Consider the following 23,310-nt stretch of genomic DNA (forward strand, 5'->3'; position numbering starts at 1 on the left):
TTCTTAGCGCTTTGGCCATTACCTAGGAAGCAAGAGAATATCAACACCTTAATGTGTTGGCTTTCCAACGCGCGGAACCTGGGAATGATATTAAAGATGGCGGAAATATTGTGAATTATTAATGTTTGGGAATTGACGGGGGCAATGGACTCCAAGGAGGTACAGTTTTCTTATTCTCTAACCCCACATGACATATAAGAATAATGCTGTATGTTCGCCAGTTTTTTAACCGATGCTAAGACTCAGATTAATAGTCAACGGTGCGATCACGTTTTCCTTAATTATGAAAACGAAAAAGTTCCATTTTAGCGATTGTGAGCTCAGTTCTGAACATACTGGAATCGAATGCATATCGATATCTAAGGAAACTACGAAGGAATCCCTGAGAATATATATTTACGTGTATCTCGGTCTGATTATCCTTTTTAGACGAGATGCCAATAGTGTGGCGTATTCTCTTCTTTCTGTAGCGAACCAGTAAACGGTTGAAAATGATTTAGTAGAAGGACTCTGCAAATGCAAGGGTAGTCCAAAAGGTACCAAAAATCAGCTACATTCAGGATCTTTGATCTACCAAACTACATTTGAGTGTGGATCATCAAATCTGATTACATGTACGAATCATTAGCTACATAACGTGCATTGGCATTCCATGTTCTTGAAGATACTGAAGTACCATTTTATTTTTCAACTGTAGGTCGTCATAAGAATCTGTGATCTGAACCCTCACGTGGTGTGTAGTCTTTGTGCCGGATACTTTGTTGATGCTACAACTATTACTGAATGTCTCCACACATGTATGTAAACAGTGTTTATCATGATATGAAATTGTTAATACATATCCACTGATGGCTGGCTATTTGGTGTAATTATTTCAAACAAGAGTATGTTTTTCTTTTTTTTTTTTTTTTAAGTCTTAAGCGACTGAATTTTTGAAATATGATTTTACATTTTTTTTTTATTAATTGTGGAATAGAGTGTATGCAAAACAAAGGGACATGAGCAAATGACCTTTTCGAACTTAAACACCTTTGCAATTCGGCTTACATACATACATACATACATACATACATGCATAGGTTAATTGACCACTCGCCATAGGGGCTTTTCAGGGCCAACACCCACCCATCCCACCCAGGGGAGGACATCCACCACACAGTAATGTCGTGTGTGGGAAATTAATGTCTCCTACCCCTAACCCTGCAGGAGACGGGGCCTACAGTTTATTCGTCCTTATCCAAGGAGACTAGAATATCTATCCATTTCTCGATTATAGAAAGGTAGCAAATTCTCCTCACTTATTTTAAGACCATGAGTATTGGTCCGGCCGGGGCTTGAACCCTCGACCTCCCGCACAACACAATCCGGTGCTCTAACCAATTGAGCTAACCGGGAGGCGGCTCAGTGATAGAGCATTGGAGCATGGATTCTGGAGGTCTGAGGTTTGAATCCTCACAGGAACTCAGAAATTTTTCTAAGTCTTTTGAGACAAGACAAAAAACCATCTTTCACTATTTCTTCACCAGGCTCAAAATTTACCATCTTTCTAATTCTATCTATTACCAACACTATGTTGACAAAAACTGAGTTCTCTCAAGCTTACAAGTCTCAAATAATAACCTAAAATATTATGCATAATACTATTAAACAAACATGTACATTATACAACAAATGTCATGAAGTGTAATTGATACTAATGTTTTTCAATTCCAGTTTGCAAGAGCTGTATTGTGAAATATTTCCAAACCAGCAAGAATTGTCCAATGTGCAACTTGCAGATACATGAAACCCAACCCCTTTTCAATCTCAGGTAATTCACAACAAATTTTATTGAAATTTTGATGGATGGCTCCCACATTCTACACAACTTTTTTTGTAGTACTCACCGTGGATCATATATACAGGTGAAATCTTTTTCCAATTTGAAGGCTATAAAACTGAAACTAGACTTGACCTGGACTCAATAGTAATCTGTATCTGCCTTAGCTCTGTAACTCTGGGCACATGATTTGTAATTATTTCTCTCCCCAGCTTCCATACTTTATGCTGCAAATTAGGGAGGGAAGTCTTGTGTTAAATCAAGATAACTGAGATAACACCCTCTAACTATTTAGTTGGTCTGTTTCCATTTTCTATATACAGAATACAGGGTTCATACAGGTAATGGAAAATCGGGAAAGTTAGAATTTACAACACAAGAAGTATATGTGAATCAAAAGCAGGACTCGACACTAACAGTAGTCAACTAGCCACAGAATAGTAGAAATTCAGTTTTTGCTTGTGATTTTTTATTTCCACTGGCCAGTTTGGCTAGTAAACAAACTAAAATTGATAGTAACATGTAAGTTGTTACTAACCACTTGGCTAGTAAGTTGAAAGTTAGTGTTGAGCCCTGATAAGTAGAATTAATTTTAAGATCTTGGGAATGAAAGGGTTTAAGGTGAAATTTGAAATTTGAAAATTTGAAATTTAGAAATTTGAAATGTGTTTCAGGAAAAGGGTATGAACCCCGGAATATCATGTATTGATGTTGTAAGGATAGTTAATCTGCCTCAAAATTTTTAAGGGTTGACTGCATTTTAGTGGTGAAATTACCTTATGTGCTTGAGGTGAATGAATGAGTGTTAAATGTATGTTTTGACAACCTTACAGATTAGATAGAACAATGCAGGATATTGTGGCTAAAGTTGTCCCTGGCATTCTTGAAGGTAAAACCTGCCACCTTATCCTTTGCATGCCTGGTTTTCTGTTGCAATGAATCTTTGCTTTTCATTGTCATTTTAAAGTGTTATTTTTCATATTTAGTAGAATAAGATATAGCAATGTTCCATACCACTAAAAATGAATTCATTTAATATATGTATTTCTTTTCATCACCTGAAGGAAGCCTTCATGGCTTGGTTTCAGTGGTGAGAGTATATTCTGAAAAATTTTGTATTGCAAAATTTGCAATCTTGTTATAAAAAACAGTAATGCATGTCATAAATTGTAGTTAAGAAGTTGCTCTCAAGTAACATCTGATTGCTGCAAATACAAAACAATATTTTCCTTAGTAGTTTTTCTCTCTGTCTTTGTTAGAGAGGTGAATCATTACAGGTTACATGTTTTTTTTTTTCCTCAGGAGAAAGTGAGTTGAGACACTTACATCTGCCATTGTGTCTGCCATTCTAAAGTCACAAATCCTAAATTTTGGGTCTCCCCATAATCATTCCCCATTATTATTGTATTTAGTACTAAAAAAAGACTAATAGTATATATAGTTTTCTTTGTAAACTATGCAAAGTAAATACTTTTTCATAACCTGGAAAAAGTAACACTCATACTAATCACTTGTTTTCTTTGTTTTAGCTGAAGAGAAAAGAAGGCGGGAATTTTATGCTTCAAGAGGAATGGTTGTAGAAAAACCTGCTCAGAGTAATGGTGGTTTGCATAAAATATATGTTGATAATATTATGCGATTTTCAAAATAAATTTTCTTCAACTTGCATTAGAGCTATCAACATTGCTTGCACAATAGCCCATTTCCGAATTACCTTTAGCCTCTTTTTCAAAGCGAGTCCTGGTGCTCATTCTTTCGTATGGTAATAAGTTTTCATTCACATGCAATTTAAACTCATTTTCATATGTATGGTTGAGCACCAGGCCTTGTTTTGAAAGAGAGGCCTAACATAATTCGGAAATGGCCTATTAGGTTTAACCCTTTAACTCCTGAGACCTGATTGTTAATTCTCCCCTCTGGCTGCTGACATTTCCTTGAAAATTAGTTTTGAGAATTTGTTGTTAGATAAAGATAACTTCTACCTGATAAGTTTGAGTATTCTCATTACCTATTTGCTGGATAATGTATAGATATTATGGGGAGATGTTGATCACTTCTGGAAGTTAAACGGTTAAAGCCATTCTTATTGCTTATGTACTTACTAGGTTTAAGTTATATCTCCATGTAAAACTTTATTTTTATCTTATTTAGCTTCGCCAACCGGCAGGGACACCGCAACAGCTTGCGCCGATTACTGCGGGCCCAATAAACCCACCCATCCCACCCCAGGGGAGGACATCCATCACACAGTAATCTCCTGTGTGGGAAATTAACATCTCCTACCCCTAACCCTGCAGGAGACGGGACCTCCATTCATTCGTACCTATCCGAGAAGAATAGAATATCTAACCATTTCTTGATGTTATAGAAAGGCAGCAAATTCTTCTCAATTATTTTAAGACCCTGAGTGTTAGTCCGGCCGGGGCTTGAACCCTCAACCTCCTGCACAACAGTCCAGTGCTCTATCCATTGAGCTAACCAGGAGGCAGTTATATTATATTATTAACATTCACTTTTAATTAAGCAATGAATGTAAAAAACTGATTGTATTTAAATTTAGATGAAAATGAGAATGAAAAGCCAACTAGGGAAACTGTGGTTAAAAGAGACTACTCTGAGGCTAAAAACTTGTACAGAGAGGATGAGCAAGTTTCACTGTGTGTCGAGAAATATGAAGAGAGGTAAGTGGAGTACTTGGAGTTATAAAGCTTCTGGTGATGCAATGACCTTCACTGGCTTCTTTTAAATTAGAAGCCTGTAGAGTGTGCATCTTAGCATTACAAACTTAGGATCATTCATAGAGCAGCCATGTTTGATATTGGATCTAAGTGGACAGAAAGGGAAAGAGAGATGCCCCTTTCCTTTCTCTCCTCTTGTCTTTTGTGAGCCTCCTTTTCATTTCACTATGTTCCCAATTCTTCTTGCCTAAAAGGTCTAGGATAGCTACCAAGCCTTTTATAGAGAAAAATTGAGTGCTCTCTACCCAAAATTATGTAGTTCTGCTGTACAGGCTGTAAAATTTGTGGTCTTGTTTGGTGGCAAAAATATAGGCAAACCCAGTGTTTTCATTTTTATCAAAAGTTGTATAATTTATTCACAAATGCAAAATGTTAGTTTGCTATTTTCTCTTACACATACAGAGAACAGCTCAGTATATAGTCCTTTTGTTGCACTGTACTTTCAAAGAATGATGCTCTCAGCTTCATTAATGTTTGCTTGTTTGCTTTTTTTCGGTTGCAGCCTAGAAGAAAATGAAGAAGGGACAGATATTAATGGACCAGCGACAACTGTGGGAGTAAGTTTCTATCACTTATTTGTAAATTGTTTTCAACTGCATGAAGATTCTCTAAGCTGACATTTTGAGCCTTGCTCTGACAAAGGGTTAACACTCAAGAGATCAACTTAAAAACTCTTTACTGTGGCTGATTTTAATTTTGATATCAAAATATTATCAACTATTTTGATAAAACCAAATTATCTTGTTATACTCCCCCTCTCTCCCTTGTTGAGGTGCGGTGGCCTCATGGTTAATGTGCTCGACTCGCAATCAAGTGGTCCAGGTTCGAGCCCTGGCCAGGGACATTATGTTATGTTCTTGGGCAAGACACTTCACTCTCACAGTGCCTCTCTTGACCCAGGAGTATAAATGGGTATCAACAAATTTAATGCTGGGGGTAACCATGTGATGGACAAGCATTCCATCCAGGGGGGAGTAGAGGTACTTTAAGTCACTTCATGCCAAGGAAACAGGAGTTAAGTGCTGGCCCAATGGGCCACTTGGCTTGGAAACAGGCTTTACCTTACCTACTCCCCCTTGGAAGCAGCATTACAGTTCCTTTGTCATCAACATGTTTTCATCACTTCAACCTCCACCTCATTTTTTTGACTTAAGAGGTCCTTCCTCGCAGGCAATGCCCACTTTTTCCTATCAATGAAATCTTTTTTAAAGTTGGCAGTGGAAAGATTTAGTCAAAGAGCTGATGCTTTTGTGTACTTTCCTTGTTTATGTGTGTGTTTTATACCTATAGACACTAAGTAAGAAATACATACGATGTTCAGCTCGCATGATGGTGGTTCAACTTCAGAAGCTTTTGCGATTGAAGCTCAATATTCCCCGTGAAAAAGAGGTAGGCAAAATTTTTATTGTGATCTGACAGAACCTCATTTCTTCAGAATTTTGTTTAAGCCCTGACCAGTGTTCTTGGGTGAGTCACTTTACCCTGTGGTGCCACCCAGAAATATACTGCAAATGGGTACCAAGACTTTGTTAGCAAAATCTGACAAAGGTGCTTGAAGGTAACCTCTCATTGACTATAATTTTATCCATGAGGAGGCTGAAGAATACCCCTTGTTTCTTCTTGCAACAGAAACTTGGATGACCTCTGGTAGCTAAGCAATTTACGTCAGTAGGCTCAACTGTTATCAGCTTTACAATTTAGTGCTATATGTTTGAACTCAGAGATGGTATATTTACATGCTATAGGTGGAAATTGTGTGTAATGAACATGTGATTCATCCATTCAGAACCATGAAGTTCATTTGGATAAGTGAGTGGTTGGGCAAGGTGATTATATACTTTTGTACTATTTGTCTTTCTGTTGTGTGTGCGTGTGTGTGTGTGTGTGTGTGTGTGCGTGTGCGTGTGCGTGTGCGTGTGTGTGTGTGTGTAATAGGGGGGAGGGTGATCTGTGGAATAGACATCGAATTTTATGCCGTATGATAAAAAATTTACTTACCCTTTTATGGAAACACCAAACTTTGTGGTTTGCCACTATTTCTGCTTTCCAAAGGAGTTTACAAGATGCCCAAGTTGTTGATGTCTTGGTTACCCTCTGTGAGTGAAACCAACCAACCTGCCTCCTACTAATAAGGATTAGTGTAGGTTTAATATAAGGAGAAGTTTTAATAGTAATCTGGACACTGCTTTGTGAATGCGAGCCTCTTTCTTTCTTTAAACTTCGACATTCTCAGCATGTTGTACCATTAACTACTATTCCCTATCTTTATGAAGTCACTGCGTCCCGCAAAAGCTTTGCTTTTTTGCTTTTTTTTTTCTTTCTATTAGATTGAATCTTGAATCCACCTTCTGTCTTTTCCCCCAGGCACCACCTATGGTTTTACACTACCGTGTGCATGACATCTCCTAAGAACTGTCATACTTTAAACGAGTCCTCGCAAGACGACACCTGCGCTGAATGGATGATGCCTCAATTAAACAAAGAAAAAGACAACGAAAATGTCAACTTTGTAGGATACGGAACATCAGTGCATAAAAATTTTGATAGTAATAATTGAGTTGTTCGCTCACCACGTTTTATCTTCAGTCGTTGTTATCAGAAGGACTGATGTTGGCTAAGAATGGAATTTTCCTTTTGCTGTGGCCAGAGAAAACTCACGATAAGCTCGAGTATACTGCAAATTTTGTTGGTTAACCTTCTTAAAGCTAGTAGTATTCTTATCTTCTGGAACAACATGAGTGGATCAGAAAATGTGAGGCCAACATGTCGTCACCAGTACCATGGAGTCACGGACTGCACCGCCCAGTACTCTTTTGTGGGTAATTGATTATCGAAAATCAATCGATGCGTGCACGCTTAGAATTTGTGAAATACTCTTTTTTTGCCTTAAGCCTTTCTTAGTCTAAATCTTGACCCATGAAACGCGAAAGAAGAATTTGGCCAATACTCAGCCATCTTGACCCAACAATGATGATAAGTCATACTTAGTCATGCATACGGCGTGGGTTTTTAACGAGCCGAGTGTCTTGTGGAGTTAATACTTCGTAGACCACAGCAGCTTCTTTCGACCAACAGATTTCACTCCTTTCGTTACAAGAAATCCGTTGGTGCCGCGCAGACTCTGAGAACGAGCTCTCTGTTAAGTGAAATGTGCCGACTTCTTCTTTTGACATGCGTGACAGACTAAGCTGATGAGGAACAACCTGCGAGCGGGCCCTCACCCTTATTACCAGACCACTTGCAGGCCTCTCGCAGGCTTGCCTTTCCTACGGGAGCGGTAATAATAGCCTACGTTTAGGTGCACCCACCCCCCGTTCCCTCCCTTCTGTTTCTCCACGGGGGAGGGTGCTACGGTAATAATGAAGGCGGCCGGCTCGCGGGTTCGTAAGGTTAAGGAGAGGCTGATCCTAGACAAATACCCCATTCACACCAGCAAAACAAAATTAAAATAAATTTTAAACCGTGTTTAACAAAAAAAGCTTTACGTATGATGCACGATCTTCGCAGTAGATAGCGCTATTTGAGCAATAGCGAAAATCAGACCCGAAAAAAATCAGGCCTGTACGGGATTCGAACCACTGACCTCTGCGATACTAGTGCAGCGCTCTACCAATTGAGCTAACAAGCCAACTGGGAGCAGGCCGTTGAGTTGATTCGTAAGAAACCTGTGAAAGTGATAAATCAGATACAATTAAATATATGAAGTTCATATATTTTGAATTGCGGTATTAGATACGTATGATGCACTATTCTCGCAGTGGTTCGAATCCCGTACAGGCCTGATTTTTTTCAGGTCTGATTTTCGCTATTGCTTAAATAGCGCTATCTACTGCGAGGATCGTGCATCATACGTATCTAATACCGCAGCTCAAAATATACGAACTTCATATATTTCATTGTATCTAAAAAAAGCTTTAAAACTGTTTAAGCCTTGGTGCGAATGGGGTCAGTACAACACAATCTGTAATTAATTTGAGACATGTTCGGCAGTGTCGTTAATTCATTGGTCAAGAGGATATTTCGACACTGTTGTCAATCATAATTGTGTTTTAGGAAAATTTGTTTAGCTTTTATCCAGAGAAGTGGATTAGACATTGTTTACGTGTAGATAAGGAGTAACGAGATAAGAGCTTAAGATGAGAAGGATTCATGGCAGCCTTTACGCTTCCTTTGCTTCTTTGAACTCTTCCCACCTACTGGTATGTCCCGAGTCCATGTTTTGCACGGTCGCTTGAAAGCCAAAACAAAAAAGCAAAAATAAGACGAAGTATAAAGAAAAACTGGAAATTCATAGACTCTGCTTCATAACAGTTTGCACTGCTTGTGATTTGTGGATCAGGGCTAGCACTGGGTATCAAACAAATACCCACAATACTAGTGAACATAACCCTTTACACCCTTACTTCAAAATCTATATTCTCCATACTGTTCTCTATACATTTCCTTTGGAACTGACCAAGAGAATTTGTTGAACAATCAAAGCTTCTTAGGTTGGCGATCATTTCCCTTTTTCTCATGATCTTAATGAATGATTCAACAGTAAAACGGTAAGGAGAAATTAGCTGCTGATCACTCTCAGGGTTGAAAGGGTTATGAGAAGCAAGCAAACAAAGCAGTCTATCACAAGAACAGTGCAGTACGTTATTTATCATGAGTAAAGGGCTAACTTTCGCAAGAAACTGTGGTACTGTGTCAGTGGCGAGGAATACAAGAGAATTTGGTTTTATCATCTAGCCAAGGGCTAACGCGCGAAACGTTTTAGAAACTCTTACGGCGGCCAATTTAAATTATCAAGCAGTTGTTATCGTGACCCTTTTATGTGCGAAATATTTGGCCATGGATTTATTATCACCTTAGTGTTTTTTTTTTTCCACGTTTTACCGTTACTACGGGTAACTTTGAAAGTTGAAAGGATGTTTGATTTCTGGGAATTCATTCAAAAACCAGTTTTTACCTGTGATCGATATAGGAAAGTAGTGTTGAATCGTCATGCTGAAGTAATTATATTTTAGCCACGAGTGACCGAGACAAAATTTCTCCTCACAATATCAAACAGAAAAGTGATGGGAATTGATAAAATATCAATTACGGGATTATTGGTTGATCCAATGCCAAATTCTCCGAACCAACATCGTGACAGTTGTATTGCAGAAGGTAAGATGTATCACTGACGCCATCTGGGAGTGAGAGGTTTAAGGGAATAGGGGAACGGCAAAAAAGACAAAAAATCATCAAATATCTGTTTCTTTTTGTCTGATACAACACGGAACAATGAATACCGTGTCTAATGTACAATAAATATTTACTTCCATCTTTTTTAAAGCAATTATCCCTGTCAATTTCCTCGGGCGTAAGAAGTGAAGTATCTCAATGACACGAAACTTTGTCATGAACGCGTAGGTTACAATAGCTATGATGCATAATATTGTAATACAAATGAAGTATCTCAATGACACGAAACTTTGTCATGAACGCGTAGGTTACAATAGCTATGATGCATAATATTGTAATACAAATGAAGTATCTCAATGACACGAAACTTTGTCATGAACGCGTAGGTTACAATAGCTATGATGCATAATATTGTAATACAAATGATGACAAGGTCATGATCACAATTTGAAATTTTTCCATTTGGAAAACTTTAGTTATAAAATGTGACTTAAAAATTTAGAAATAAATTTATTGATTTAGTTACGCCTTTTCTGTGGTATGCTGGTCGAGTGATTGAGCTCTACTTGCCCGTCATGTGTTCAAGTGCAGGACGATTTACTGTCCTGGCTTTCTTGGAATATATTTTCATTATTAGCTGTTAGCACGACAGCTTGTCCAGAGATATTTACGGAAGCGACGGTTTGCTCGGAGTGGGGGCTTGAAGAGAATTCTCCGTCAGTTTGTGATGCATTGGAACTAAAACAACTTGAGACTTGGTCTGTAATGGAGTAAAAGCGGACAACCCTTAAGAGAAAACGAGTAAAATATTTCAGATGATTTCGTGTTAGAGATGTTTATCAGTCTTTGAATGTAAATAGCTCTTAGTTACCTCCTTCTCCTCGTATGGAAAGAGTTACAGAGATGTTATTTGTCCACGCTTTTGATCAGACAACGGAAAAACTAGAATGGAGGTTAGAGGTTTTGGTCGAATTGAAATTGGATGCATCTTCGACCCTTGGCAAAGCGTTAATGGCCATACAGTTGGAAAGGGTAAATGACTGCGAAGGACTAAAAACGTGTGTGAATGGCGCAAATGATTTGAGACTGAGCAATAGAGATAGGTTCCCCCCGTCCCCCAAGTCCTATTTCCGTGTAGTGTCGAGCTAAAGCAAAAGGCTTTATATTACCACAAACAATCTTGACCAAAAATAACTTTGGTTTGGGACTTCTCCCTTACCAACAATCATTCCTCTGCTTATACCTTAAATCTCCATCTCGTGACACAAATAAACTTAAGCGTGTGGTCCTTGCCAAGAATTTCGTCATTACATAAGATATCAACCTGCAAATATGATTAAGTCAAGGTAAATACGCTCATTGCGATTTAAACGCGTTACTCAATCCGAACCAGAGAAAGAAAGGAGCACTTCCTAATCCTCGTTAGCAAAGTGAACGATGACAGCTTGCGTAAATATACTTCCTCTTCATTGGACCTCAACCGAGAAAAGCTATCCTCAGCGACCCAAAGTAAGAGAAGTTCTAAGATGCTTGGCATCGTCGACTAGCGTGATAGACGTTGAGCATAGGACACTGAACTTGTTTTGGAGCGCGCGGGTTCTGATCACGCCCTGCCACTAACTTTCGTTGGAAATCTGTGAATATTTCCAAGTAATCACGCTTTTTGCCTAGTGGCTTGACGACTTCTTTCAAGAATAAATTTCTTCAATTCCCTTAAAACCCACTATATGTGCCCAGCTATTCTGAGACCATGAATATCCATGCATGATCACAAAAACAAATGGTTCACTCACGTCTTTGTGGTCGTCCAGACTTAACTTCTTTGCGAGAAATTTTTTGAGATGTAACACAGTTGCCTGTGAGGACAACCGTAGGTACTTGCGAGTTAACGGCTGCAGTGAACAAAAATTATTTTAGGCTCAAGTAACAAGTAGCTATAACGTTTATAATGAGTGACAATGGACTGATTATAAATCATTTGAAAAAAAGCACCAGTTTACAATCTTACCCCCATAATGGTGAGAAATCAAACGCTACCAACTCCTTAGAGAACCTTGTAAAGCCATTGTTGGAGTGGCTTTTGATCTATCTCTAATTTACATTACCAACTTCTACTGGACTATTTTTTCCGAGGGTAGCTAGATATGCAGTCACCACAAACCAGCAAGCCTCCATACAAAGATTGGAATTTCAAACAGACAACCATGCGTGTACGTACATGTGCTTTCTCACACATACACTCTTTCTCTTAACAGGAGTACCTTAACCATATCTCAACAGTTTTTGCACTGTTATGAAAGGCAATCAATTGTTACATTAAAAAGACTACACAGGAAGAAGTATGGAACCCAAGATATGAGGTTCTAAACGATACATACCTTCAGTGAATATTTTCCATTTCCTCTGTCAAAAAAAAAAAAAACAAGAGACAATTGGATTAGAAGATTTTCAACAACAAATGAGTTGAAGTATGAGCTTACTAAATTCTAAAAGTAGCTCGGTGTCGCTGAAGCTCTCGTGTTCCTGAATATGCGGATACCCGCTTTCCAAAGTAGAACGCTTGGTTCGGCAGAGTCGCCCGCGTTCGTGAACATGCCTAAACAATACTTGAAGAAACTAGTAACTGATAAAACTTGTTTCAGGCCTGTATTCCATCTTTGTTAGAACGCTCTTCGATTGCGTGTAGTTAAAACCTCTCCCAAAACCCAGATTAATCACCAATGGCGGATCTAGGGGAGGCCCTGGAGGGGGGGGGGGGTGGGGGCGCTCATACCTTATTTTGGGTAAAAAATAAACGCATAGGGAAGAAAAGCCAGCAGGCGAAGACACACAAACAAAAACGCCCCTCCTCCCCACCCCCTTTGCTCAAGGTCTGAATCCGCCACTGATCAAAACGGCCAATCATAGCAAACATAAGTGTTCCAAGGAACCAATAAGAACTCAGATTAAGAAGAAGCAAACTGCGTCGAGCGCAGAGTTGGTTTGGTTTTAGTTTCGCATCTAATTAGTTGAGAAGGTGACGAAGGTTTTACCACCGATTACAACGTGAGGAAACTTCAAACTGATCCCTGAATTCCGGATTAACTGAACCCTTCTCAGGGATGAGTTATGATCCAAAAGTGAAGAGGTAGTATTTTAATGAAAAGTTACGGAAGACATTCCCTCAAAACCTTGGCAAAATTTTCAGTGAGTACCTGTAACATTCCATGCATATAGCGACTTGTTCGTCTCCTCGGTGGTAATCGTGATTTTCATCCTTTTCGTTTGATGTACAAGATGACGATGGAGATGGATTGTCGACTATTTGAAAAAAATATATTGAAACATCATTAGGTATTTATTGATAGAGCAGGAGGGCCGGACGGAAAAATCATTTGGCTCACAGCCATGAAGTACGGACTTAGCGCCAGCGTATAACCGAAAGCCAAATGTTTTCCCGTCTGGCCTGACCTAGGTCAGTCTATAACTACTTTATCATTTAAAAGCTCTTTTTCTTTATTTTTTTACATGCCTTTTGCGTCTTGCGGGGCGTTTTCCAAGGCTGTGAGGCTTTTCACAGTCCCGCTTGCGCCATCGCATACGGCCCGCGTGAGATAATTTTTTTTTATGGCCATATGATAAAAGAAAATTATCACTCATGTAGAAAGACTTTGATCTTACTCTTATTCTGCACTATCAAAAACGAATATTTAGAAACCACAACAGTATGTTCTGTGAGATTCTTCGAGTTTGACGTTTTACCTCGAGGCAGATAAAGGAAAAGAACATAACCAGTTTGAGCTCAGTCTTAGAATGTTGAAGCATGATGACTAAGTGGTGATTAAACCAAAGAACATAACCAGTTTGAGCTCCGTCTTCGAATGTTGAAGCATGATGACTAAGTGGTGATGAAACCAAGGTCCCCTGATAACTATTTCAAAAATGCCCAAGCACATTAAGAGCTCGATCGCTGTGGATGTTCCCAAGTTTACCGATTTCTTTCCCTGTTCTATACTCGCTCTGCTCATCAAGAAAGTGGTAAAAATCCTTCTTGCTAACTCACCGTGTGTTTTAGTTAAATTCATAGCGTTGTATTCGTTTTGTTGTTCGCCAGTGCGGTACATAAACATAGCAACTTCAAATTCTTTCTGTCTTTGGAGCTCTCCTAACAAATAAAACCAATTTATATGAGTGCTGATTATGTTCAGCCTCCAGGAAAGTCATCTCGTATTGTAATTAACAAATGGTAAACACGACAGCGTACACTATTGAGTTATGGATGCACGCGGGAGGTTGCTAAGCACGAAAGAAGCGTAAGAGTCGCTCAAGGCGATAGCCGAGAGCGACTCTAGCTTCTTGAGTGCTTAGCAAACCTCCCAAGTGCATCCATAACTCAATGGTGCACGCTGTGGTGTTTACCATTTGTTTTATAACATAACATTGATACATTGTAGCTAAAGAGTTCCTTTTATTTAACAAATCTTACGCGACCAGAAAAAACAAGCGCGCGCGGAAAAATAGTCTTTGCATTTGCTCACGTCAGCAGCGTACACCCATGGGCAAATGGGGGACGCTAAATTGACCAATCAGAGCGCGCGCTTTATTTTGGTTATGTTTTAAAAGTACGTGTAGAATCGTTTTCATTTATCAAAACCAAAAGGAACTCAACGTAAACTGTAGACTGAAGGATGAAAGTAACTCTAACTGAAAAAGGGGAATCAAAAATGAGGCTCATAGTTGGCACTCGGTGGTGACGATTTTTGTAGGAGACGCTCTGAAAAAACTAATTTTGAACCCCACAGAGACCTTAAAACGAAGAAGCGCGTTCAAAGTTGCCGACGGGTGCACTCATTTCACCCATCTCGTGAGGAAAGGAAACTAGGATCGCCTTTGTAATTTCCAGATAAATTTTCGAAATTGTCCAATTTGGATTTTCAGATTTTTTTGTAAGTCTATATGGTACTGTAATATCATAACAAACGCGTGTTTGATGCTTTGAGATGAGAAACGATCAAGTAGAAGAAGAAATCTCCAAATAATCCCCAGTTTTATTTTTAGGCACTTTTCTTTTTCTTTTCAAATTCTGATTTAGGGAAATACTTAACTCAAGTATTCGTAGATTAAAATCTAAACCACAGAGATTATCCCTAAAATAAATGCTAGCTCTTAGCTTTCTAAAAAATCAACTGCCATACCACGCAATCCCCAAATTCATTCGAGAAATTTTAAGAGAAAAAAATTACATTTACTTGCGTTTGCGTTTCGACCGACGTGGAAGATTTCATAGACGGTCTTACGGCAAGAACTGTTTAGTATCAGTGTTGTCACATCATCACCTCAAGTGCAATAGATAATGAAAGGAATATACGACCGGAAGAAGCGGCTCCAGAAAAGAAGCTGACCGCAACTACATAAAGTTGTTCGCTTTTTCTTCGAAAGCAATAGTGTCTGGTAATCAATAATAATTTTGATAAGCTGCGGTTACTTCTTTTAGAACTCATGATTGAGTGGAATAGAACCGAGCGACACAGGATAACGTGTTGTTTGTGGCTTCGACGACTGGCACTTGCCTCCGTGTCGTGTTATTATCAGCCCGAAAGAATCTTTCATCACTAATAGGTAGCAGTTTGATAAGTTTTTCGCCTGGGGCGATAATCAAAATATTTACCTTTTTGAAAGGTAAATTCTGGAATTGGAAAAACAGACAAGCCTTAAAATCACATAGGGCTGCCCAATAACACTCCAGACTGGGGAGAGCAGTTTTACAAAGGGTTGAATCTGGTCTCCTTCCGTAAAATCGAGGAAGTACAGAGTCACAGTGCAGGATTGCAGAATGGTCCTAATCGAATGTTGCAATACGAGTTGCAAGAAACGAACACAAACATCTATAATTCCCTAAAATGAAAGTGACTGGTTCGTTTAGAGCTCTTATTAAGTTCAAAATATGACATATCAAGTTGTAGCACTGATAAGTTATGTAAATACGTTTTAAGAAAACAGGAACAAAACTAAAATTAGCCCGCTCAATGCCCCTTTACTAGGCCTTTTTTTTTTTTTTTTTTTTAAATGGCTAGGGAACAGGATTCACTGACATTTCTAAAGCATTAAGGTGTGATATATATGTATCCCCGGAAAAGGTTTCAAATTGTCTAAACATGATAACTTTTGTGCTCCATATAAATATCTAAAGCATATAAACACTTACGCTCTTGAAGGCCTGGTACAAGCTTGTACACAATTTCCTGCATTGTACGATCTGCGCTGCAAATATTGAAATACACAGCTCATTTTTTTTCGAGCCTTGTACAGAAAAATAAAAATTAGCAGAAAACTTTCATTAGAAAATCTGACGTGTCACCTGTTACTGATTTACAGTCATGTAGTAGTTCAGTGAAAAGCTTATACCGTGCTATTATTACCAGACGGCGAGGCAAGTCACTTGAAGAAATTAATTTGTTCAAGTATCATAATATTCGTGTCCATAGAAAGTCCTATATTTTTAATGTATTTCCTAGATAATTTTCGGAAAGCTTTGATGCATACGTGGCAGAATATTCAAGAAACAACTATCAATCCTACTACGAACGCTAAAAACGTCAAGGCAGATATTTCAGAGCCTAGAGGATAATTTCATTAGTTAACTCAGATACACGACAGGATGAGAATTTAAAATTTCAGAAAAAAAGGAAAGATAAACATTTTGAGCCCGTAGAACAAGATAACAATAATTCAACTAACTCAGCAGCGGAACGTAAGGTAGACGCGAGTTCAACCGTGAATACCTCCTGTATCACAAACGGTTGTTAGGTATTTTTTCAGAACACGTATTTTAAACTGAGTTGATGAAATGAGTGTTAAGACACTAAGAAACCAAAGCAAGGTTAAAAAATTACTCTACTACAGCCAAGCCAAGAATACACTTCCTAAAACATTGAAATTTCATTATCAAGCTATCAGAGGCAATTTCCATAATAAACTACTTGAAAATTCATTTACAATTATCGAAACGGAAAATGAAATCACTCGATCACGCATATAAACTATTATTGAATTAATCTCGTTGGACGTTCCTCAATAAAAAAAAAATCGTCACGAAAAATTGATCGTATGGTATATATGAATTCTGACGAAGGATTTTCCCAATTCCAAGAAGATGGAGGAAGCTAATTGATTTTTGTCTGCAATGAACGTTGCATGTAATTTTGAATTACTTGAAAAGCCCTCATCACGGAAAGGGTTTAAGCTTCTCGCGTTTTTTACGTCAGTACACCATTTGCTTACCTGATATAGTTCATAGGGTAGCTTTGATGAATCACAATTTTGCACGTTGGGCAAAAGTTTTCTTCTTGTAAATGCTTTACGATGCAGCTTCTACAAACTGTGAACGATAGAAAAACATAACTAATAAACACCACTTGCCTAAAACATAACACAACAAATTAATAGTGAAGCGAAAGTACAGTTTAAATCTGATATTGGTCTCTTGTGTACGAAAAAGATGCACTCTGTTCCGAGAGTGGGTAAGTATTAAGACCCTCGTTAAAGAGGTCGCGGCAAACATGATTTGAATAAAGGTCTGTTGTTTATTTTACCGCATCCCGGGTGTACGAAGTGAAGCTTTTACACTGCCAATGATCTACTAAAATCTTCCAAATAGCACGACCTACAACTGATTGAATTCTTCAGAGTGTCTCATAGCCTCGCCAACGCCTCGTTGAGTGGTGACATTTTACAGTGTAGCGTTTAACTGTAATCATATCACCTGCCCGAGATCACACAAATTCGAAAGTGTTCATCTGTTCTGAGGCTGGCCCAGAGTTGCGCCATAATCACGTCATCTGTTCGGGTAGATTGGTTTCGACAGTTGTTAGCTCAAGCAAAGCAGGAACCTTTGAGGTACCACTACATTCAAGCCAGTCCTTAACATGATAGATTACCGTCTTTTAAACAAAGGGAATCTAAACCATCACCACGAGTACGCAATAAATTAACTACAAGAAATGCCAGACTCACCGCGCAGGCGACATGAAAGTAGAAACAATAGTCTCTGTGCTAATAGGTATTGCGATCGCGGCCATACACAGACGTGAATGACTTGTGATACATCAGCTTTATAATCTCAGTCGAATCATGTTGTTTCTGAGCAGCGAATCTTTGCTGATCAGTTGTAAGGCAAATAAATTCTGGGTTAATTTAAACATGGATATATTGTCTTCAAACGCTTTTGTGTAGAAATAAAAAGCATTTAACGCTAAACACGAACTTTACAAGCTTCTACCGCCACGCTTCACGACCGATCTCGGTATGACCGCAGCTTTCTTTTTCTCGAAGCCAGAGATCTACCTTGATTCCCTGACTCGCTGCCGTCTTGTTGAAGTTTAAACAATCAAGGAAGGAATAAACAACAAAACTGAAAGACGTGACTCGATTTAAAAGGACGAGAAAATCACAAGTTGAGATCATGATATACTTACACGTGTGAAGGCACTCTGTGATGGTCGTGGCGTCGATTAGATACCCACTGCAAATGCCGCAAGTAATGAAGGGATTCAGCTCTCTTAGCTTCACTGACTGGTACATCTTGAAGCAATTAGAAGAGCAGTAGAAGCTAGAAACGCTTCAGACTTTCCAAATCTCGTCGCGGTAACACACTCGATCGGTTATGCGAAACCACCAGGACCCACGAACAGCCCACTCTATACTCAATTTCGGCGAGATAATAGTGTTAATGAAGACTGATGTGGCAAATTTCTGTCAACACTTCAACTCCGGTCAAGATTTTTCAAAAACCCTTCCGTTGAGCCTCACAACAACGGCCAGCGAGTCGAAGAACGTGACCAAATCTCGGCGCAAGATTTTCGAACGATACAATTAGACCACACGTACAAACAGAGCAATAAGCCTCAGGGCAGATTTGTTGTGAGCGGTGGGCGGTCAACATAAAAATTATCCGATCATCAACAATATTCCCGAACAAAGAGAGCAGGAAAGTCTCTGGGGACCTTCACTTCAACTTGATCTCTTGAAACGAAAAGCGACTTTTCCACGTTTTTGTGAACGTGGTCCGCCGCACGAAGAGAAATTGCTTTTAGAGCCGCTAATACACACGATCGACAATTTCCCTTCGCTCTTCCTGTCGGAACAAGCCTTCGCTAAAAGTGTGAAAAGAACCAAGGAAGCTGCGAGAGACTTGTGGTCTCTTATCTCTAAGGCAAGAATCCCAGGCCTCTTAATAATGAACCAGTTTTCAATGGAAGACAAACAATGATAGTATCTTTAGTGTTACTGATTATGAATACCGCTGTGGCTGGTGGCTGGAGGTAGAAAAACCTCACCAATCTTGAATAGGCCTATTTAGGCACCTTTCGCTCCTCGAGACGCGCTTTTGGCTGGAGTGTTTTTATGAGGCCCGAGAGAATGTTCCCAGATACCGGAAACAGAGGATGGATGGCCTGTCAAAATTACCTCAATTGGCATGCATCAAATATCACAAAGGCTGACTGAAAGGATCGTAACACAACAGTATCTAAATGTGTAATAAAACTGCTACTGAGAGAGAGGCTGCGAAAGCAAACGAATCTTGTCACCTGTGTCCAAATATACAAACATAGAAATTAAAGCTTCAAAGATCACTGAGGATGCAAACTGTATAATTCCTTCCCGAAATGAAAGGCGACACTGCTTGGTATAGAGATCGATTCTTTTCTGAGCGATGTGGACGTTAACTCTAAAAGTTATTCCGCCATGATCTTATCTGCAGTGACTGTGGAATGCAAAATAAAGGAAACGAATTAGATGTCTTCCGGTTGACAAGTACCAAGTAAATCTGAGCAAATGTGTCTATTTCAAGCCAGGTTATTGCTTTAAATAGCACTAACTTTCCAACTATTCTGGAGCTGTACACATCTAACGTTTATCCCTCACGTGATACAACCTTTGGCAAAGGAGGAACATTAGAAATGAAAAGGAACCGACAATACAGAATACTTCCGTTTTTTCGAGTGATTTTTTTATCCAAAGCTCTTCACACAATATCAGATAAGTGCGTAACGTTATGGAGGTTTTTACACTGCATTTAGCCGTCCCTGAGTAATAACAAACTTCAACAAACACATTGACATTTTCCGCCTTGACGGCGACCTTTTTTGGATTAGTTTGCACAGCCGACATTTATAATTACAACTTGGATCTGAAGCGTTAGCTTGGTTCACCCAGATTATAAATTTATTGATATGTTGTGACGTTTCTTAATACAAGACATACAATTGAAAACGCACTTGTTATAATAAGTTTCTATGCAAAGCTCTCTCTGGGTTTAATTGACTATGAAACTTGAAGAAAATGACTTTACTAGGATAGCTCTTGAGCACAGAGAACTTCATTCATCGTGTTTACTAGTCTGTTATTACCATATTTCATTTTCTGGAATTTCTGCCTAATTGAGAGGCAATCAAATAAAACAGTGCCACAAATATCTGTCCTAGTACTAACAAGATATATATTGTGTGTGTTTTCAGGTTATCAGTTGTTGATGACAAATTGAACAATGAAAAGAGTCATAAATTATTATTAGTGGACGTAACAATATCACGCTAAATGAATCTTAAAAAAGGACTCTTGTAGCTAGAACAATATGAAGGTTTAAAATGTTGATTCCTGTTCAGTCAAAAAGTCTTCGGTATAATCAGAGACTTAAAGTTGTTTTCTACTAAGCACTAGGATTCATGTTGATCCACTCATTCGCGATTTTGTGGTACGTAATCTTAAGCAAGAATGTTTGTTGAAAAGTAAACTGTAGGTCCTCATACCCTCTTCACTGTTCTATTACTATATAGTACCACGAATTCAAATTTCAAATCCAGTGCATGGTTCAGTCAACTATGCCCTTTAACTCCCAAAATATGCTCGTTAATTCTCCCCTCTAGCTGCTACACATTTCCTTGCAAATTAATTACGAAAATTTGGTGTTAGATCAAGATGACAACTTCTATCTGACCAGTTTGAGTATTCTCATTACCTGTTTCCTGGATAATGTATGGATATTATGGGAAGAAGTTACATGTTAATCACTACTTTAAAGGGTTAATGACAGTCCTCGACTAAATCATGCATCTTATGGTTTAGACTTTTGCTTTACAATCATAGCTGAGCGATAATTTTTGCGTTTCGTTCTAACTTTATCAGACCCCGAAGTATTTAGTCTCACCAACCGATTAACCCTAACAGTGTTGGATAACTTTTCTCTCTCAGTAGTTCTCCACACGGATACCCCTGACGAATGGACCACTGGAAAATCGATGAAATTGTTCGTAGAACAACGAATTTTAGTGCTCGGTGAGTTTTGTAAATGAGATCGATGCCGTTGTATATATAGTTTAACAGTTCAAGCTTTCATCATATTTATAGGATATTATTATTTATTTAGGACTTTAATACTATCATATTACTATTATAAGTTATATTTTATACTTTACTGTAAATACACAATTCAGCTCAGTGGCTGCAAGCTTTGACAAATAAACTATCTATCTATCTATCTATCTATCTATCTCTCTCTCTATCTATCTATCTATCTATCTATCTCTCTATCTATCTATCTATCTATCTATCTATCTTCGTAGACGCTGTGTGCGACACAAAGCTAACTGGTTTAGTTTCAGCGAATTAATGGGAATGATTGGATTAGACTTGCATTTCACTCCTCTACTGTCGGCAACTTGGCCATCAGATACAAAAGAAACGGCAATGTTTGGCGTGAGATACTGTGAATGCCTGACGTGTATTTAAATCACAGTTTCCTCAGTGGGGTATTCGGCCTTGCTGACGCTGACTCAATAATTGCCCTTGGTCATAACTATCGTTTGCTAAAAACCGACAGACACCAACGACAGATAATTCTCTCCTTTATACTGAAGGAGGGTTTGTGAAATAATTTGTAGAATTAACACGGATTCTGTTCACAACTACTTGCCAAGTTTAATGCGATCGGTGTCATGTGCCTTCTAACTGGATATAGTAGCTAAAGAATTGGATTATAAAATACCCCAATAAAGTGTACATCCCGATGATATCGCTGGGGTGTTTTGTGGCCTTGGAGATGATAGTGCTTCGGGATTCCAATAAACCTTTCGACACACCCTTTCCCTCTTCATAGAGATCAACAGGCAGGGCAGAGTAGTTGTCATCTCACACTGAATGACTGTCTTGTTTCAAACATCTTTGAATCATGCTCATAGCTCTCAAGAAGAATAAAACAACGATCCGTTTACGAGAAATTGGATGAAACAACGAGACACCGAGAAAAAAAAAGTTAAGGATTTCTCAATCAATGATCAACAAGCGCAGAAATTATTAGTTTTAATGGAGCAGTGGGCTCATTATTTATTGGCAGTAGATGACGCTGTATCTCCGGCGTCTAAACACATGCGTTTTCGAGAGTTATACAAATTGCGTGGATGTTTCCACGTGCTTAGCCAGCCAAAAGTCTGTCGTGGATGACGTCTAAGTTAATCCATGAATTAACGTGAAAGACATTTGCCTTTCGTCTGCGAACTTTTCGGTGTTTGATTACGCGGTTCATTAAGCGAACTAAGTAAAACAGTGCGTGGGTAGCAACAGACAGCCTTAAAAAAAACCGAAGCATATGGAAATTACACTTGTCACTTTTGGTATTGTATTTGACTAGAGTAAGCAAACACAATTGAAATAGATGTTTGCTCTTTAAACCAGGCGAGGAAGGAAATAGATAAAGCATACTTAGGTGATTTACTTCGGCGTTTTTGTGCCAGTTTTATCAAAGGATGTGTGACCTCTGAATTAAATTGTCACAGGCTTGACTTATTAAGACTCGAGAGATTAGAATATTGTATTATGGCCGCTAATCTGTCTTGATCTCAAAACATAGGAGACATCACAATTATCCCTTTTGTTTCTCCCTCAGGCGAGTAATTTCTTCAGGGTTATTAGTGATATTGGAATTATCCGAGCTGTTCTGTTGTTTTTCCAATTTTTTCTGCATATCTTTTCTCTAGCTTGACGCATTTTTTTCTTTCTGACATGAAGTGATTATGATCAGAAAGCTCCTTATGTAAGTAATGATTCACCTATAGCTTGCCTGCCGATGACCTTTGATAAGTGGTTCACAGCTCAGTCAAATCTACTTTTGTTTTGGTGGCTTCATAGAGTCATAGCTAAATTTATCTCTTAAAGCTCTGGCATAAAAAGAGTGTTATAATGCTTTTCTATACCAGCTTATCACGGTCGTTCAGTCAGTATCGTTTCAAAAACACGGGTGTCCGCTTGTTTGCCTGCATGCACTGCTTCAATCCACCACAATACCAAAACCACTGTGACCTCAACCTCAGTAAAAGATAGATACCCGCAGAAGTTTTTGGATCATTTTTATAGACAAAGGAGCACCATGGTTATAGATATAAATAAACTACTCGCCTTTCATTTTTCCCTGTATGAATTGTTCCGTTATTACTATTTAAGCCAGTTTGATGGGTGTAAATGTATCGCAAGAATTTTGTTGCCGGAAGAATTAATTGTTTGTGGCCACATTGGCTTAAATCGTGCGCTATTGTTGGGTACCTTAGGTCT

At 38.7% G+C, this 23,310-nt stretch overlaps 2 protein-coding genes across 5 annotated transcripts; one reads left to right on the forward strand and one right to left on the reverse strand.

The window, feature by feature from the left end:
• Positions 1-2: 2 nt before the first annotated feature.
• On the forward strand, positions 3-10,254 carry LOC111326253 (polycomb group RING finger protein 1). 4 transcript variants are annotated; one of them, XM_022930211.2, is made up of 10 exons: positions 3-159; positions 698-797; positions 1,714-1,810; positions 2,653-2,708; positions 3,349-3,423; positions 4,380-4,500; positions 5,060-5,114; positions 5,848-5,946; positions 6,303-6,383; positions 6,922-10,254. In XM_022930211.2, exons 1-10 carry the CDS (start codon positions 145-147, stop codon positions 6,964-6,966), a joined length of 744 nt encoding a protein of 247 aa, XP_022785946.1. In that variant the 5' UTR covers positions 3-144; the 3' UTR covers positions 6,967-10,254. The 4 variants fall into 4 exon arrangements, with proteins under 4 accessions (XP_022785946.1, XP_088602936.1, XP_022785947.1 ...); XM_088746810.1 differs by having other exon boundaries at positions 6,344-6,383; XM_022930212.2 differs by having other exon boundaries at positions 3,349-3,420.
• Positions 9,786-19,597, reverse strand: LOC111326233 (polycomb group RING finger protein 3). Its single transcript, XM_022930177.2, has 9 exons — positions 18,183-19,597; positions 16,990-17,086; positions 15,914-15,969; positions 13,772-13,873; positions 12,924-13,029; positions 12,108-12,132; positions 11,523-11,621; positions 10,973-11,053; positions 9,786-10,515 (listed from the first exon to the last, which is right to left on the reverse strand). The coding sequence occupies exons 1-9, from the start codon at positions 18,286-18,288 to the stop codon at positions 10,468-10,470; spliced, it is 720 nt and encodes a 239-aa protein (XP_022785912.1). The 5' UTR covers positions 18,289-19,597; the 3' UTR covers positions 9,786-10,467.
• Positions 19,598-23,310: the final 3,713 nt, after the last annotated feature.

Source organism: Stylophora pistillata, chromosome 1 (genome assembly GCF_964205215.1).
Source record: "Stylophora pistillata chromosome 1, jaStyPist1.2, whole genome shotgun sequence".
Taxonomy (NCBI): Eukaryota; Metazoa; Cnidaria; class Anthozoa; order Scleractinia; family Pocilloporidae; genus Stylophora; species Stylophora pistillata.

Coding starts and splice junctions, on each gene's coding strand:
- LOC111326233 (XM_022930177.2), bottom strand. CDS start 18,288: ATGTACCAGTCAGTGAAGCTAAGAGAGCTGAATCCCTTCATTACTTGC. Junction 13,874..15,913: donor TGTACCAGGCCTTCAAGAGC/GTAAGTGTTTAT, acceptor TTTATTTGTTAG/GAGAGCTCCAAAGACAGAAA. Junction 10,516..10,972: donor TCACGAGATGGAGATTTAAG/GTATAAGCAGAG, acceptor TTTTCTCTTAAG/GGTTGTCCGCTTTTACTCCA.
- LOC111326253 (XM_022930211.2), top strand. Junction 3,424..4,379: donor ACCTGCTCAGAGTAATGGTG/GTTTGCATAAAA, acceptor ATTTAAATTTAG/ATGAAAATGAGAATGAAAAG. Junction 6,384..6,921: donor TAAGTGAGTGGTTGGGCAAG/GTGATTATATAC, acceptor CTTTTCCCCCAG/GCACCACCTATGGTTTTACA.